This window comes from Vitis vinifera, chromosome 14 (genome assembly GCF_030704535.1).
Source record: "Vitis vinifera cultivar Pinot Noir 40024 chromosome 14, ASM3070453v1".
NCBI lineage: Eukaryota > Viridiplantae > Streptophyta > Magnoliopsida > Vitales > Vitaceae > Vitis > Vitis vinifera.
In genome coordinates, this window is record NC_081818.1 from 11,287,535 (window position 1) to 11,304,875 (window position 17,341).

Genomic DNA, 17,341 nt, shown 5'->3' on the forward strand with positions numbered 1-17,341 from the left:
GGTTCTGATGGAGGAGTTAATTAATTGATATTACCATGAAGGAATTTCTAATAGTTTTAATCTATTTAATCATACCATCATTGAAAAGATGTTTTAGTCATTTTCCTTTTCCTGTTTTTTTTTTTTTAATATTCTGGATGATATTCTTTGTTTAAAAATTTAGACATAATACGTATTTGTAATTGAGCTAGCTACAACAAAATTATAAGTGCTCATTTCATTCATCATCTCTAAATTATGTCTAGTGGCCTCAACTTTGAGTCAGTCAGTGAGGGACTTAATTTTAGGAGGAGAATTAAAATGTTCTTTTTTTTTCTTCTAAATTTTGTTTTTCTTGAATATCCACTGTGTTTTACATTGAATCTAGAATCACAAAGTCAATTCAATTACAATTGATGATATTAAAGGTCAATAGGTGTATTCATTTTATCTTTATGATATTGAAAGTTAGTATATTTATTGTCTTATGAAAAAAAATATTTTAATATTTTGGTATTTGTTACTTACTTTTCTATTAATTATGTGTTTATTCTACTAGGTATCTAAGAAATACATCAAGAAGAAGACAATAATGCAAAAATAAAGATCACCTCTTATGAAGATAATGTTGTACTTTTCAATTTAAGTTTGTATATTATTTTAATTGAATGTTTTTAGCTAGATTTTGTTTGTATATAGAAAATAGAGAGTAACTTGAAAAAGATTTATGGAATTGTGTTCTTAATATTTAATGTATATGTAATAATTTTTTTCCTTAAATAGTAATTTATTTAAATTATTTTAAAGACTTGATTGTAATTATCATAATTAAAAATATACCAAATTTAATTTCGAGATAGGTTTCATATGGTATATAACATGTTCATTTTCCATTAAAAACTAAAAATTCTAATAAAATAATATTAATTTTTTCATAAGTTATATTGACATATGGTTCATGCCCAATATTGACATGTGTAGTAGCAACTATGACATATGCGATATCAAACATTGACATATATAAAGCAATTATGATATATATAAAATCTAACTTTGACATATATATTTAGAAATCTTGACATATGTAGGATTAATCATAACATATATGACGTCTAACCTTGACACTTGTTGATTAACCTTAACAAAAAAGTAAGTTAACCTTGACATAAGATCAGGTAATCTTGTCATATGTTAAATTCAACATTGACAAAAGTAAACGAAACATTGATAGATATCATACTATTAAGATTTCATCATTAGTGGAAATAAAGAAATCTTAACATATGGATATGTTAAGGTAGCTTTAGACTTTTCTTGACACTGGCAAAGATGACATATACGAATAGTAACCTATCTTGATAGATGTACCTTATTTTAACGGTGAAAAACTGTTAACAAGGGTCTTTTTTCTTATAGTGTAATGAACATTCAACATGTATAGATATACAATGTAACTATCATAGTTTTCAACAAGTTTAAATCACAAGATTGCACAAATCACATAACTATGACAATTTTCAAATCTCAAAAAATAAAAATTACAAATCAAGATAAATTTGTTATTACAAAATTTAATAAAATACATATATCACCTGGAAAAACCCTCGCTTCAAAAGTTAAATGCAACTACAATATTTATATGCTTTGTTCCCCCTTTCTCCCAATTGCTTTTTTTTTTTCTCATTTGTGAAGGTATAAACAAAAGAGGAAATTAAGGAAATGGAGAAATCACTTTGTTGGTGCTAAAGGGAGAAAAAGGAAAGGGGTTCTTTGTCCACCTAGGGTTTGTTTGGGGTTGACACTTGGACTATTGTTTTCGGGTTGATGTTTGGTGGGAGAATGAGGATGTCGTCTTCCTTACGGTGAGGAAGGAGAAACAAAATAAGGGATCATGTTTGGAGGTTTGTTTGGGGTTGATGGGTTATGGCGAATTGAGAAGCTACCAGATTTCTTATGGATCTTTTAGCCTTGTGATAGGTTGTGGTTGTGAACAAAGGAGAAAAAAAAATGGGTTTTTGGAGTTAGGTTTTAGTTGAAAAAAGAATAAAGATTTTGGAGTTGGGTTTTAATTTAATTTCCTCTCTTCAAAACATTGGGTGGGTTGGGTTGGTTCAAAATTTGTGAATTGATTATATCTTCTTTTTTTTTTTCTTTTTTCTTCCTTTCTTGGTATATAGGTAAGGAGATTGTCAATATTTTCAAAGCTATGAGTCATTTGTATTTTTTGGATATGAAATGACAAGATTCATGTAAATCAATCAATGAATATAAAGGATGAGCTATCTTTAACCCTTTTTAAAATTCCCAACTTATGCATGACTCAATTAATATTTACAAAAACATCGCCAAGTCATGAAATGAAATTAGAAGAAAACTCATTCATTGTCAAGCATTACCATCATCAAGTATCGTCGAGAATGTTAGCACCTTAATGAACTACTTAGGTATAAGCAATCAAAGAAATGCATTCATAGATTTAGCATAGATCAAAAATTTTAAATTAGTTCATATATAGCAGTTTATGTCCTTAGAGAGGTTAGAATGATTTTTATTCTATTTTATAAGTAAATAAAATTAGTATTAAAAGTGTCAAAAAGGAACACATCAAAATTACACATGATGTATGCAACGACCTCCAATAAGTGCAAACTATCTTCACTTTGAAAATTGACAATCATTTTGTTTTGCACATTTCACTTTATATAAATGAAATGATTGTCATACCTTTGCACCGAATGGACCTAGGTTAAGGATCACACCCTATTTTTATGAAATTAAATTGATATTCTTGTAATAATGGTAAGAGTTAATCCATATACATTACTCTCAAAAAAATTTAAAATTTAAGGTGGTAATTTGCTATTTTAATTTGTTTAATCAATTTTTAAAAGTCATTATATTTTCAATATTTTTATACTTTATTTTGTATAATACTATATATAATTAAAGATTAAGAGTGTGTATCACAATATTTTTATTTAAAGTGTTTTTAATAAAATCATTTAAGAAACATCATAAGTGATTTTCTAACTTTTTTAAAAAAATTTAAAATTTGATAAGACAAAAAATTAATTTAATAATGAAATTCATAATATTTGGACCACACATAGGTTGAGAGACACTATTATTGGGTATTAATATAAAAATGTGGTACCTCAAACTTAGGGCATCACTTTTTTAAATCTCATGTTGGACCAAAGCATTATCAAAACATTTTTTTGTTTTGTTTATCACCTTGGAAGTATGGTTCAAAATAACTCTCAAATTGTAAAACTAACCACTTCCTCTAATTGTATGGAGAAATGAGCATTTTTGAATATTTTACCCCTCTAATTTTTTTTTTATACCAAAAATATTATTTTCTTATTTATTTTATTCATTCTATTCATTTCATCTTATGAAACATAATTATATTTTGTTCAATTTTTAGATGCTTATTTAAATTAAGTTTTATTTATTATAAATTTAACAAAGATTAATTTCATGTCAGTTTAACTCGTCCTTGTTTTCAATTTAGATATTTATCTAAAATTTTACAAACTTAACAAAGATTAATTTTATGTCACTTGAAGTGCAGGAAAGTTAAGTTTGGCTTATAAAAAACTTAACTAGAGTTAAGTTTTCAAAGTTTGATTTATAAACACTTAACTAGTGTTAAATTAGAACGATAGAACTATACAATAGTTGAGTTTCATCTACAAGTAATTTAACTAGAGTTAGGTTTTTTATTTTATATACAAAGAACTTGATTATAATGTTATAAACTCTACCAGTAAATTTTACTTTTTTGAAAAGAGAAAACTTAACTAGAGTTAAGTTTCCATTTTATCAAAAAAAGAAAGAAAGAAAAAACTTAATTAAGATTAAGTTCTTAATTAGAATATTCACCCTAACAAAAAACTGCTGAAAATCCCAATAAAATATAACTGCAAAAAACTTAACCAAGATCCTACTATGAAAAACTACAACCAAAATCCCAATAGAAAACATTTAAAAAAAAAAAACCCTCAACAGAAAACAACTCCAAAAATCACAACAAAAAAAACCACCACAAAAATAATCACAGAAAACCCTAACAAAACATTTTTTTTTTAAAAAAAGAAAAAAAAAAAGGATGCAAGATCTTCGCAATAGAAAACAACTACAAAAAATCTCAAGAAAAAACAATTCAAAAATCTCCAAAAAAACCTCCTATAAAAACAATAGCAAAAAACCCTAACCAAAGATAAAAATAAAAAAATAAAAATAAAATAAAGGATCTTGAAGAAAGAAAGATGAGAAAGTTGTGCTGGTCTTCATCTGTTCATCTTTATCATGGATTTGAATTTCATTGAAAAATCTAGAGCATGATGAGAACTTGGAAAATTCATTGGAAGCATGGGAGGGAAATGACTCCGGAATCAGAGGGATAATTTGAGGAGATGAAGAAAGGTAATATTGTCCAAAATGGATCATTTTTGTAAAGAATAAAGAAAGAATGTCAATTTTTCCAATTTGAGAAGTAATTGGAAACTTTTAGCCAAATATCTCTTAAAACAATCATCGCTAGAAGAATTAATGCTTCAATTTGCTCAATTTCAAATTCTAATCAACCATTAGAAAGCATAAATTTCTAATCAAGCATACCAGATAAACAAGTAGTTTAGGTACGAATGTCATTCACTCTTTATTTCAAGCAGAAGCAAGAAGCAACTGCATCATACCACATACTATAACATCAAACATATCCCAAAAGACAGACAGGAACGACCATAACCAGCCATTCAGAACCCAGACGGGCCAGACCCCCCACGAAGACGAAGAACCAAGTGAAGAGTAGACTCCTTCTGAATGTTGTAATCAGCAAGAGTCCGACCATCCTCCAACTGCTTCCCTGCAAAGATGAGCCTCTGCTGATCTGGAGGGATCCCTTCCTTGTCCTGAATTTTTGCCTTCACATTATCTATAGTGTCTGAGCTCTCAACCTCTAGTGTAATTGTCTTTCCCGTCAGGGTCTTCACAAATATCTGCATCCCTCCACGAAGGCGAAGAACCAGGTGAAGGGTGGATTCCTTTTGAATGTTGTAATCAGCCAGAGTCCTTCCATCCTCAAGCTGTTTACCAGCAAAGATGAGCCTCTGCTGATCTGGGGGGATACCCTCCTTGTCTTGGATCTTTGCCTTCACATTGTCGATTGTATCAGAGCTCTCCACTTCAAGAGTGATGGTCTTCCCGGTCAGCGTCTTTACAAATATTTGCATTCCACCTCTCAGCCGGAGAACCAGATGAAGGGTGGACTCTTTCTGAATGTTGTAATCTGCCAAGGTCCGACCATCCTCAAGCTGTTTACCAGCAAAGATGAGCCTCTGCTGGTCTGGGGGGATTCCCTCCTTGTCTTGGATTTTCGCCTTTACATTGTCAATTGTGTCAGAACTCTCTACTTCAAGGGTGATGGTTTTTCCAGTGAGTGTCTTAACAAAGATTTGCATTCCACCTCTCAAACGGAGGACCAGGTGGAGTGTGGACTCTTTCTGAATGTTATAATCGGCCAAAGTCCTGCCATCCTCAAGCTGCTTTCCAGCAAAAATCAACCTTTGCTGATCAGGGGGGATTCCTTCCTTGTCTTGGATTTTCGCCTTTACATTGTCAATCGTATCAGAGCTCTCAACTTCAAGGGTGATGGTCTTTCCAGTGAGTGTCTTAACAAATATTTGCATTCCACCTCTCAAACGAAGGACCAGGTGGAGTGTGGACTCTTTCTGAATGTTATAATCTGCCAATGTCCTGCCATCCTCAAGCTGCTTTCCAGCAAAAATCAACCTTTGCTGGTCAGGGGGGATACCCTCCTTGTCTTGGATTTTCGCCTTAACATTGTCAATGGTATCAGAACTTTCCACTTCAAGGGTTATAGTCTTCCCAGTAAGGGTTTTAACAAAGATCTGCATCTGTTATGTCACAATAGGAAAGTGGGTTAGCGACAACATCCTATAGACACAGAAATTTCAACAGGACGTCATGCCACATGAAAATGTGACGAGCTAAGCTAAATCAACAGAATGATAAAGCTGCAAGGGTTCTTTCCTAAATAATCTCAAAATGGGTTTTATACTTGGAATTGAATCCTAAATCAAACTGCAAAGAACAATACGATTTTTTTTAATCAGAAAGAACAATACCATTTTGGAAATGATGTTCAAAGAAATATATGCATGAAGATATGTCCAAAGTAGATTTAAGTGCAGTAAAACAAGAGGGGAATTATAAAATAGTAGCTTAGTTGGTGCAGGTGCAGAAACAATGGCCCAAAACGAAACAAATAGTGTCTTTTCGAATCTACATCTATATTTGTAAATGGAAAGCATAACGATTTTAATATTGGCAAAACAAAACCCTAAAATTAACAAAGCCCTTTTCAGTTAGGGTTAAAGCAATATCATCATGCAATAAGACCAAGATCAATACGTTCAAAACAAACATTCGATTAACTTGGAATTCAAATCGCGTGGATTCCAAACATCTCCATGGTAAAGGGATTCGATTTGGAATTCAAAATCTTGACTTTGTTCCAGGTAATTACAGATACAATTCATACCAAAAAGCAACCAAACAAACACAAATTCACACAAAACTCATAAGATCTATAAAGAATAGATCTTAAATTGAAAGAATAAAAAGAAAAATAAAAGAAATGGAAAAGAAAACAGACCTTGAAAGGGAAAAGCGAACGGTTGGGGAAAAGGGAATGGTCGATGAACAAGCACAGGAACGAAGACTGCTTTTCAGGGAGACCGCAGAGACGCTTGGAATGATGAGATGAGAGGAAATATTTAATATTTATAGTTGTAGAGGTAGGTAGGTTTGGGCTTGGGAGAAAGTCGTTCTTGACGTCCATAGGCTATTATTCTATACGTGTTCCCCAAGCCAAAATTTCCTTTCCTTCTCATTCATTCAATGTAATTTCTAGAATCTTCGACTTGCGTCTTCCTTTCAAACGTGAGTTTGATTTTATTAAGTATGATATAATTAAAATTAGTAAAAAATTTATATATTTTTATTATTTAAATTTTATATAAAAATAGTTTATTAATTTAAACAAAAAATATTTTCTCTTTCTTTTCTTTTGTATTTCTTTTTCTCGTCATTTTTCAATAACCAAACCTAACCTAACATATAATTTTGTATAAAAAAAATACAAAGGGATTATTTATTTTTTCTCAATTAAATTTTAAAACAAATTATTTTCAGTCGCAGATAGTGCTTGTTTTTTAACTTAATAAAAAAAATCAAAGATAACATATTGATATCAACTAACATAATTAAAGTAAATTTATTATGAATAAGTTCTATTTAGTTATTTTAATTAATATTAATATGTTACTTTCAGTTGAATAAAAAAAATTAAATATTTTTATTTTAATATTTGACTTTTTCTATTCAACTAAAAAATAAATATCATCTTAACTCACTTATTTTTTAAAAATAAATTTTATTTTTTTACTCTTTTTTTTGTTCTCCTTTCAATCCTTTTGCTTATTATAAAAATATAAATAGTATTATCGATGTTAAAAGTTTTAGAATTTATTTTTTATAGATTTAAATTATTATTAATTGATTTTTTATTTTTATTAGATTGTCATTTTCAACACATAAGAATTTATTTATGAAAAGATAATTGTAAATACATGTGTTTGAAAATATATTTAATATTTTAATTAAATTCTTAATTAATATTTGCTGGACCCTTTAATATTAAAAAAAATCATATATTTAAGAAAGATGTTAGAATAATTGACTTAATTTATTTTTTCTAAATTATCATTTTTATATAATACATGCATTTGAAAAATATCTATTTTCTAGCCATCTGACACATGAAGGATGTTATTGAGAGCAAAGACTTCATTGGAAGTTATCTTGAGAAGCACTTTTCCTTTGTGAATCATAGTGTAGGAAGTAAATGCACTCCTATTGCCAAATATATGCCTAAGATCATGTTCATCCAAAAGAAACCACTATAGCTATCATATGAGTCTTGACCAAATTTGCCTTAGTTTTTTATTCCTCATTCCTCTTTCTATGTCTACATTGTGTTGCATCTACCCAGGCTTTTCACAAAGAAAGCAATTTCCTTTTTTCTTAAATTTAACTTTATGGGATTTGTTCACAAAATTAAGATTAGATTTCTTCTTTCAAGGGGTATTGTTGCAATTATTTCTCTTATTATTTTTTTGGCTTATCTTTTACTAGATTAGTCTCGAAAGTTCATTGGATTTCTCAACCTTGTTCAGGTTTTTGCTTTGTTCTTTAATTCTAATATAGATTATTGTGTCCTCTAGAGATATTAGGTCCTTCTACTTCATGATCTACACCAAGAATTGTTATTTTCACAAGAATAGTTAACTTATTGTCAAGTTGTTTCTTGTGCAAATCATGACCTTTAATCACCTATTTAAGTCATTTAAACTACTTGGTAACTTAAGGTGTTTTATGGTGTTTTTAGTGGTTTTCAATGAAGGGATAACAAGGGATGTCGAATTGATAATGGAGGACAACCAAAGATTTTCAAAAGCAAAAAAACTAAAAAATCTAAATCTTGTGCACACTAGGGTGCACTACCACCAAGAGTAGTATTTGACAAATAGGTAGTGCGCACTCTAGAGAGTGCACATTTTGGTTAAAACCAAAAAAAAAAAAAACCAAACCCTGTGTCCCACTTCCCCTAGGGTGGGACATACCCATTGACTTGACCATGGGAAAGGCATACCCTTTCAGGGGTGCGACATACCCATTGCCTTACCTATGGGCATATCACACCCCTTAAGGGTGTGACATGCCCATCTCTACCCCTTTCCTGGATGCCTCCTCACCCATTATTTAAGCTATTTTTTTTAAGTCATATGATCATTCTGGATTATGGATGATGCTACCACTTGCCCTAGACTCCTAAGGTTTTTCCTCCAAGTATGAATACTAACTTTTGAGGAGTATAAGAGGGACTTTTTGACAAAAAAACTTTATAAAGGGAAAATGGGGCTCTTAGAGGTTTTTACTTCTTTTGTGAAGTTTATATTTTTATTCTTAGTTAGTGGTTTTCATGGATTGTAAAACTTGGAGATCCATCAATGATGAAGGATTTCCAAGAAGTTATTTTTGGCTACATTCTTTAACTAGGGGAAGGCCCTTTGACATAAACTCTACAGGTATAATGTTTAAACTTTTTTCGTCTTTAACATTTGTGTTTTGATATATATATATGACATCTTTATTTACTTAATTAATTTTTGTTGAATGCTTGTTGATACCTTAAATACTCTATGGGAATTATCCTCTTAGATTTGTTGCTTTCTTGAAACATCAAATACTTAAGATTTGTTGTATTCTTAAAATATCAGATGCTTAGGGTTTAAATCCCCTTTGATTTGTTGTATTCAACAACATTTTTAATCTTATATTGAGAAATAAAAGAGAGCTTTTCCTAAACAAATAATGAGAAAGTATGGATTGACCATAACATGTTTGATAAAATGTCTCAAAGGTCAAATCTTCCAATTGGGTTCACCATGATTGGGGATTCATTTCTGTTTTTCAATAGGTATTAGATCCAGGGTGACCATCAAGGGCACCTCTCACCTAGTAATTCATCTCTTTATAGGTTGAGACATGCTCACTCCAAAAGCCTAATATGACATATTTAAACTAACACATTACTAGATTAGGGTTCTAAAAATTCAAGGGATGATTCATCTCCATACTTTCACAAATCTAAAACATCAAAAATGAAAAGCATAGTTCCACACTAGCCACTACAAGAAGCCACCTAGCATCTAATGGGGAAGTAATGCATGATCTTACTATTTATAAAGGTACAATGGGTTCACTACAATACATGAATCATATACAATCTGACAAAGCTTACATTGTGAACAAATTCAGTTAATATTTATAATAACCAATTTTTTCACACTAACATGCAATGGAATCAATAATCGGGTACTTGAAAGGTTAATTGCTCAAGGGTCACATATCAAACCAAATAAAAGATTGGGATTAATTGGCTTCACATACTGACCAAGCTTATTGTATTAATGATAGTCTATTGCAAGTTAATGTGTTTATTATGGTGATTATTTAGTTTTTTGGTCTTCCAAAAAATAGCATGTAGTGGTTAGATCAAGCATTGAATTAGACTACAACGCCCTTACATAAGTTACTACCGAGATAACTTGGATGTAGCCTTTTCCTCAAGAACCATAGCTCGAACAGAACATGTTGAGTCAGACATCCATTTTATGAGAGATTAGATTTTAGAGAGAACCTTGGAGATTTGCTTTGTTCAATCTTGTGACCAAATGGATTATAAATTAACCAAAGTTGGAGTTTTCTCACAAACTTAGTGTGGTTAATTACACCACCCTCAAGTTTGAGGGTGTGTGTGGGGTGTTTAGGAGGGTGCACGCTCCTCTCACATGCTCAGCTCCCTTAGGTCTCACTAACAAATTCTATAGCAACATTGACATTCTCTAGTTTTATGTTATAATCAATCTCCTTTGTCCAATTCTTTAAAAAAATTTATGCACGTACGTCAATCTTAGATTGGTTTCCTATGATGAAATTCCTTATTTATGAGTGAATTATCCACCTCCAATGATGAAATTCCTTACATATGTATGAATTTCTTCACCTCCAAGGTAAGAGTATCGTCTACTATTGACAAAAAAATTGTGATTTTTCAAGTAGGATGGATCAATGGATCAATGGATCAATGGCCTAGAAAATGGGGATTGATATCTATCATGGATATAAATAAATTTAATGAAATATATTTTCAAATAATTTTTTTTTTTTAATGTTATTCTTGTTTTGAAAAAATAAAGGTCATTTTAATAAGATGGGGGTGATATTTAATCAAACGTCCCAAAGAAAAGTTATCATTTAAATGCTGCAAACCAGGAAGAAAAGCACACAATGGGATATCAAATACACATAAATGAAAAACAGTACCATACCACAAGTCCTTTTGGATGACAACCTCGCAAATCCCAAAGCCACCTATTCTTCATTCTTCAAGGTTGGTAAAGCCCACTAGTGACCACGGAAGCAAGAGATGAATTTATGAGTTATTAAGGACGTACATATTCTACTGCTCCTCTCTTCTCCCATCATATTTGGTCTTAGAACGAATAGCCAGCTGTGAGTTCAAAAACTAATGACTTTCTTGATGCAATTGTAAGTCTGGAGATCTCAGTCTCAAACTGAATAAATAAACACAAGACATTTCCTGCATATTAAACTCCCAACAGCATAACCATGCCCCAACCTTATATCTATAAATTTATGCTTCATATAAACTTCAACAGAGAACCATGACCAGTCCAAGTAGAAGCAAAATACTGCAACCCACCATTACTTATTTAGAATATGACACATTTCAAATATTTACTTATAAAGAAAACTCGAATCTGTTAGTAACAGATATGTTCCAAAGATACCTATAAAGCAAACCAAATCCAAATACAAATTATAAAGTAAATCCAAGTCCAAATCCACATATTGTTTACCATTGAACATCAATGCATAAACCAACGCCAAGCATTGAAAGGGACCCTACCATTCCACAATGCACAAGACAGAATAAATACTGCTCCAGATCCCCATCAAACCAGCTATCCCTCACCATCTGCAACCAACATCACCACCACGGAGTCGAAGAACAAGATGAAGTGTAGATTCCTTCTGAATATTGTAATCTGCCAAGGTCCGCCCATCCTCTAGCTGCTTTCCAGCAAATATGAGCCTCTGCTGATCTGGAGGGATACCCTCCTTGTCTTGAATCTTTGCCTTCACATTATCTATGGTGTCAGAGCTCTCCACCTCAAGTGTGATAGTTTTACCTGTCAGGGTCTTCACAAATATCTGCATACCTCCACGAAGGCGAAGAACAAGGTGCAGCGTGGATTCTTTCTGTATGTTGTAGTCAGCCAAAGTGCGGCCATCCTCAAGCTGTTTTCCAGCAAAGATCAGCCTCTGTTGGTCAGGAGGAATGCCTTCCTTGTCCTGGATTTTTGCCTTGACATTGTCAATTGTGTCTGAGCTCTCAACTTCAAGAGTGATTGTTTTACCAGTTAAGGTCTTCACAAAAATCTGCATACCCCCACGTAGGCGGAGAACAAGGTGAAGGGTTGATTCCTTCTGTATATTGTAGTCAGCCAAAGTTCGACCATCTTCTAGCTGCTTACCAGCAAAGATTAGCCTCTGCTGGTCGGGTGGAATACCTTCCTTGTCCTGGATTTTTGCTTTCACATTGTCGATAGTGTCTGAACTCTCAACTTCAAGGGTGATAGTTTTACCAGTAAGGGTCTTCACAAATATTTGCATGCCACCTCTCAAACGGAGAACCAAGTGAAGGGTAGACTCCTTCTGGATGTTGTAGTCCGCCAATGTCCGACCATCTTCCAGCTGTTTACCAGCAAATATGAGCCTCTGCTGGTCTGGGGGAATACCCTCCTTGTCCTGGATTTTAGCTTTCACATTATCGATGGTGTCTGAACTCTCAACTTCAAGGGTAATAGTTTTTCCAGTGAGGGTCTTCACAAAAATTTGCATGCCGCCTCTTAAACGGAGAACCAAGTGAAGGGTGGACTCTTTCTGGATGTTATAATCAGCCAATGTCCGGCCATCCTCGAGCTGCTTACCAGCAAATATAAGCCTCTGCTGGTCTGGGGGAATACCCTCCTTGTCCTGGATTTTCGCTTTGACATTATCAATGGTGTCTGAGCTCTCAACTTCAAGGGTGATAGTTTTTCCAGTGAGGGTCTTCACAAAAATTTGCATGCCACCTCTCAGACGGAGAACCAAGTGAAGGGTGGACTCCTTCTGGATGTTATAATCAGCCAATGTCCGGCCATCCTCCAGCTGCTTACCAGCAAAGATAAGCCTCTGCTGGTCTGGAGGAATACCCTCCTTGTCCTGGATCTTTGCCTTCACGTTGTCAATTGTATCTGAACTCTCAACTTCAAGTGTGATGGTCTTTCCAGTTAGTGTTTTGACAAATATTTGCATTCCTCCTCTCAAACGAAGTACAAGGTGTAGGGTGGACTCTTTTTGAATGTTATAATCGGCCAAAGTCCTACCATCCTCGAGCTGCTTTCCAGCAAAAATCAACCTTTGCTGGTCAGGGGGGATACCCTCCTTGTCTTGGATTTTTGCCTTAACATTGTCAATGGTATCAGAACTCTCAACTTCAAGAGTTATGGTTTTTCCAGTAAGGGTCTTAACAAAGATCTGCATCTGCTATGCAACAACAAAGATAAGCCTAATTAGCTATATTATCCTCTTAGGTAACCAATATAAACTGAAAGAACAGAAACACAATTAAGCATCTACACCCAATTTTCAGCCCATGAGGGAATTTTCTCCATAATAAGAAGACAAAGTGTGAAAACCAGAAAGGGAACCGAAATATCATACCATAACCATGCGTGAAAGAAACATAAGCTCGGTGAAATAAGGTAGAAGTTCATATTTGTAAATATTGCATTGAAGCATTGCAATGTTCATGATTTATCCATAACCAGACAATGAAGCATTGGTGAAATAATGAGTTGTGATATAACACTTCTATTATGCTTTCTATCATCAACGCAAAAAGAGTAGAAATAATTCTCATAACCTCCAACTCTTTATACTCTCTTCTTTGACAAGTAAATAAGTTGTGGAACAAATTTTGAGAGCAAATTTGTTCTCAAAATAACTCTTAATACTCTCTTGTTAATCTTAATTTTGGGAGCAAACTGTGGAATTGATGAGAAGCAAGTTTACCATATCAATTAGGCATACATGTTTTACATTGTTGTTATAATATGATTATGCTTGGCGATATAGATGTTCTTAACGTAACTTGTTCCTAAAAACAGTGGAATGCTCTTCAAATCTCCATGCAATACCAATTCTTTTGTTGCAAATAAAAAAACTGTTTGAATCTTTGTTGAACACTCTCATAAACCAGACAATCAAGTTTAGAAGCAAAGTCAAAAAGTAAATTTTGAATTGAAAAATTTTATGTTGTAACATGAAGACCACTTCCATTAAAGTGAGTTAGAAATTTTCATTGGGTTATAACCTCCTCTAAAATTGGATCATTACATTCAACTCTCTCTGGCTTACAACAGAACTCCATTTGTCTACTTCAACAGTATTGCTATGATTTGATATCAGCATGAGAATGTAAATTTACTGATCATATAACATTTCAGCTTGCAATTAATGTCCTACCAACAAAAAGTCAGTATTTAATCACCAACAAGACATGTCTGCTTCCTAATTAGACATTAAATCTGAATTCGCTCTTCCATTCTTTTTCCTTTAAATTTGAAAAGAAAAAAAAATGCAGTATTGCCTTCCTGTCCCTTTAAACAACTGTGAATTTATATAAGACATCAGGCTCAGACTTCCACAACACCCAACATAAGTTTCTATAATTTTCTTCAATCAGCAATAGTTTCATGTCATCATTAGATCCTATGATAGGATGTTCAATATTTACTATTGCTGAAGATGTCTTCAAAATTTTCATTTAAACAAATATATTTAGTGGTTAGCTAGGCATCATGGACAAAGGGTTTTAGCTTTCAGGTCCAAAACGATCTTTTTTGATAAGATACTCCAATATTGTTAACCTGATCCCAAACCTATGAGAACAAAGCCAAAGAGATCGCTTGCATGTTCAACACAAAGCATCTTCTTTATATCCCTTAAAAAGATGAAGCCTTTTACATAGAGAGGAACACCCAAACACAAAAATCTGGTATTTTTCAAAAAAAAAAAAAAAAAAAAAATCCAACTAAGAATTCCTCAAAAACCTATTAATCTATCAGCACAGAAACCATTAGAAATATCCCAAAGCTGCAAAATCAAACAAACAACAATGAAAAAAAAAGGAAGGATAAATCAAAAGAACTCCAATCATATTGTTGGTGTAAAGATCTAATTACACCAGAACTGAATTGCACAATTGGAAATGTCAAAACCAGGAGTAAACGATTTTATGTTCTTGAAGAATCAGATCATGATTTTGAACAAATTACCAGATAATACCCTAATAAAGCCAACGAGAACATACAAAATCCGAAACACAAACAAGAATTACAATCAAATAAAATCCCTATCCAAAACCCTAACCAATAATCAAAAATAGGCCACGGGCAAAGCAGATAAACCCTACCAAAAACCATAAAGAAGCCCAAATGAACAAACATCAATAGAACAAGACAAGAGACAAACCCTAACCTTGACGAAGGATCGAGATTATGAAAAATACAGACGCCGAATCGGAATGAGAATGAGATGAGCCTGAGAGGGTTTCGTAGTTATAAGCTTTCAAGGTAAAGTCGGTTAGACTTTGGCCAATAGTACTCCTCCACGTGTCGTCGCCATCCTTGACTTGGCTGTACCCCTTCTTATTGGGAAAAAGGCTATGCTTGGCAAGTGGATTACAATTTTTTCATTTTATTAAAAATTTGAGCTAATAAGGAAATAACATTCTGTTTGATTTCCCACTATTTTTCTTTTAAAAATAGAAAATAATAGTACTATACATTTTTTTTTTTTTGGAAATTTATCTTAAAAAGTATTAAAAATAATTTTTGATGATTTCTTTCTAAGGTAAGAGTTATTGTAAAAAATTGAAAGAGTTACCAGAAGAATATATCAAAATAAAAACCAATACGAAAAATTTATTTTGAAATTTTTTGTTAAGCTTATTCAAAAGTAAATTTAACAAAAACAAAAATCACATTATTTTTATTTTTCAAGTTCCTAATCTTATTTACCCCAAGGCCCTATTCCTAGAAATACAATTTGGGTAGGTTAGCTTAACCCAACTCGACATGAATGAATAAATATTTTCAATACTCAAGTTCAACTTGAGTTTAGTTTTTTTAATTTAAATTAAATTTGGATTATACTTAAACCAAAATTCAAACAATCTGTCTGAACATAATTTAATGTTTTAATAACATTTATAATGTTTATTATTTTGTATAGTAATATTCATTTTTTTAGACTTTTAAGAAAAATATCAAATTATAATTATATCATATTTTTTCATTTTTCTAAGAAAGATATAGAAATTTATTTTTACTTTTTTATTACTATTTTAAAATTTTACCCTTTTTACTATTTAAATTTTAGTATAAATAATAATAATAATAAACTTTTTAGAAAATACTATGGATTGATTTTGAATAATGCAAACTAATTAACTTGAATTTTACCCGAACTTAATCCGATCAATTCAAATTCAACTAAAACATAGAAAAATGATATTGTGTTGAGTTTGAGTTTAGTACCTTGAGTTAGAAATCAAATTTAGTTGAACTTTGGTTGATTATTTCTTAATTCGAATTGGACTCAAATTAGCCATCAACGTGACCTACTCGCCGAAGTTATAGTCCTTTTCCTACAACGGAAAAGCCAAGAAAAAACATATTCTACCCTATTGCAAATAAATAGAATATTAGGTAGTGTTTGTTTTTTTGGCTTTTTGTTGAAAGCAATTTAGTTTTAAAATTTAGGTAGTTTGTTTTTCTACTTTTTCATGACTTATTATAAACTTTTTACTAAATAGAAAAAGCCAAAATATGTAACTTTTTCTAAATAGAAAAAATAAAATATTGGTTTTTTTTTTACTTTTTAATACTTAATAGAAATAAAATACTACAAAAACAAATAACTTAATATTTAACACTATTAAGTATTAAGGTTTTATTTAAAATTAAGTAAAAAAACAAACACCACCTTAGTCTATTGAAGCAAACAAATACGTGACGTTATTTTTGGTTCATTTACATTATTATTGGGCTTGAATGCATTAGAGAAGACCATTGATCCAATGTTGTTGACCTAGTCAATCCCAATAACATCCACGACGGCTGCTGGAGTAATTAGAAGTGTAAATTCGGACGGGTCGGCTGGGCTGAAGCCCAAAAAATTTAGGCATTAGGTGGGCTTGAGTAGATTTATTGGGTTGGAGAGATGATTTTGGGGTGGCTTGGATTCATTCTCCCAAATCTAAGGACCAAGGCGTAGCCCTATGGGCCTCGGATTCAAAATTTGGGTTCAGGATTTGGGCAAAGTCTGACTTTTATTTTTTATTTTTAAATTTTATTTAGATATTATTTAACCAATCTTTAAATTAAATTAAAAATTATAAGAACTATAAAATAAACTAACAAAATTATAAACTATAAATCAAAAACAACAAATAAGTGTGTAATAAACATTTTTGCATCATATTTATGGTGAAATCATGAGCTAAAAAACTATATAACAATGTTGATTATCTAAAATATTTGAGAAAAACGGGTTTTGATTTACTAATACAAGA

The 17,341-nt window shown here is 31.9% G+C and overlaps 1 protein-coding gene across 1 annotated transcript; it reads right to left on the reverse strand.

Annotated features, from left to right (window-relative positions):
- Positions 1-4,620: 4,620 nt before the first annotated feature.
- Positions 4,621-15,431, reverse strand: LOC100259635 (uncharacterized). Its single transcript, XM_059742396.1, has 3 exons — positions 15,244-15,431; positions 11,647-13,245; positions 4,621-5,903 (listed from the first exon to the last, which is right to left on the reverse strand). The coding sequence occupies exons 2-3, from the start codon at positions 13,243-13,245 to the stop codon at positions 4,743-4,745; spliced, it is 2,760 nt and encodes a 919-aa protein (XP_059598379.1). The 5' UTR covers positions 15,244-15,431; the 3' UTR covers positions 4,621-4,742.
- Between the last annotated feature and the right edge of the window lie 1,910 nt (positions 15,432-17,341).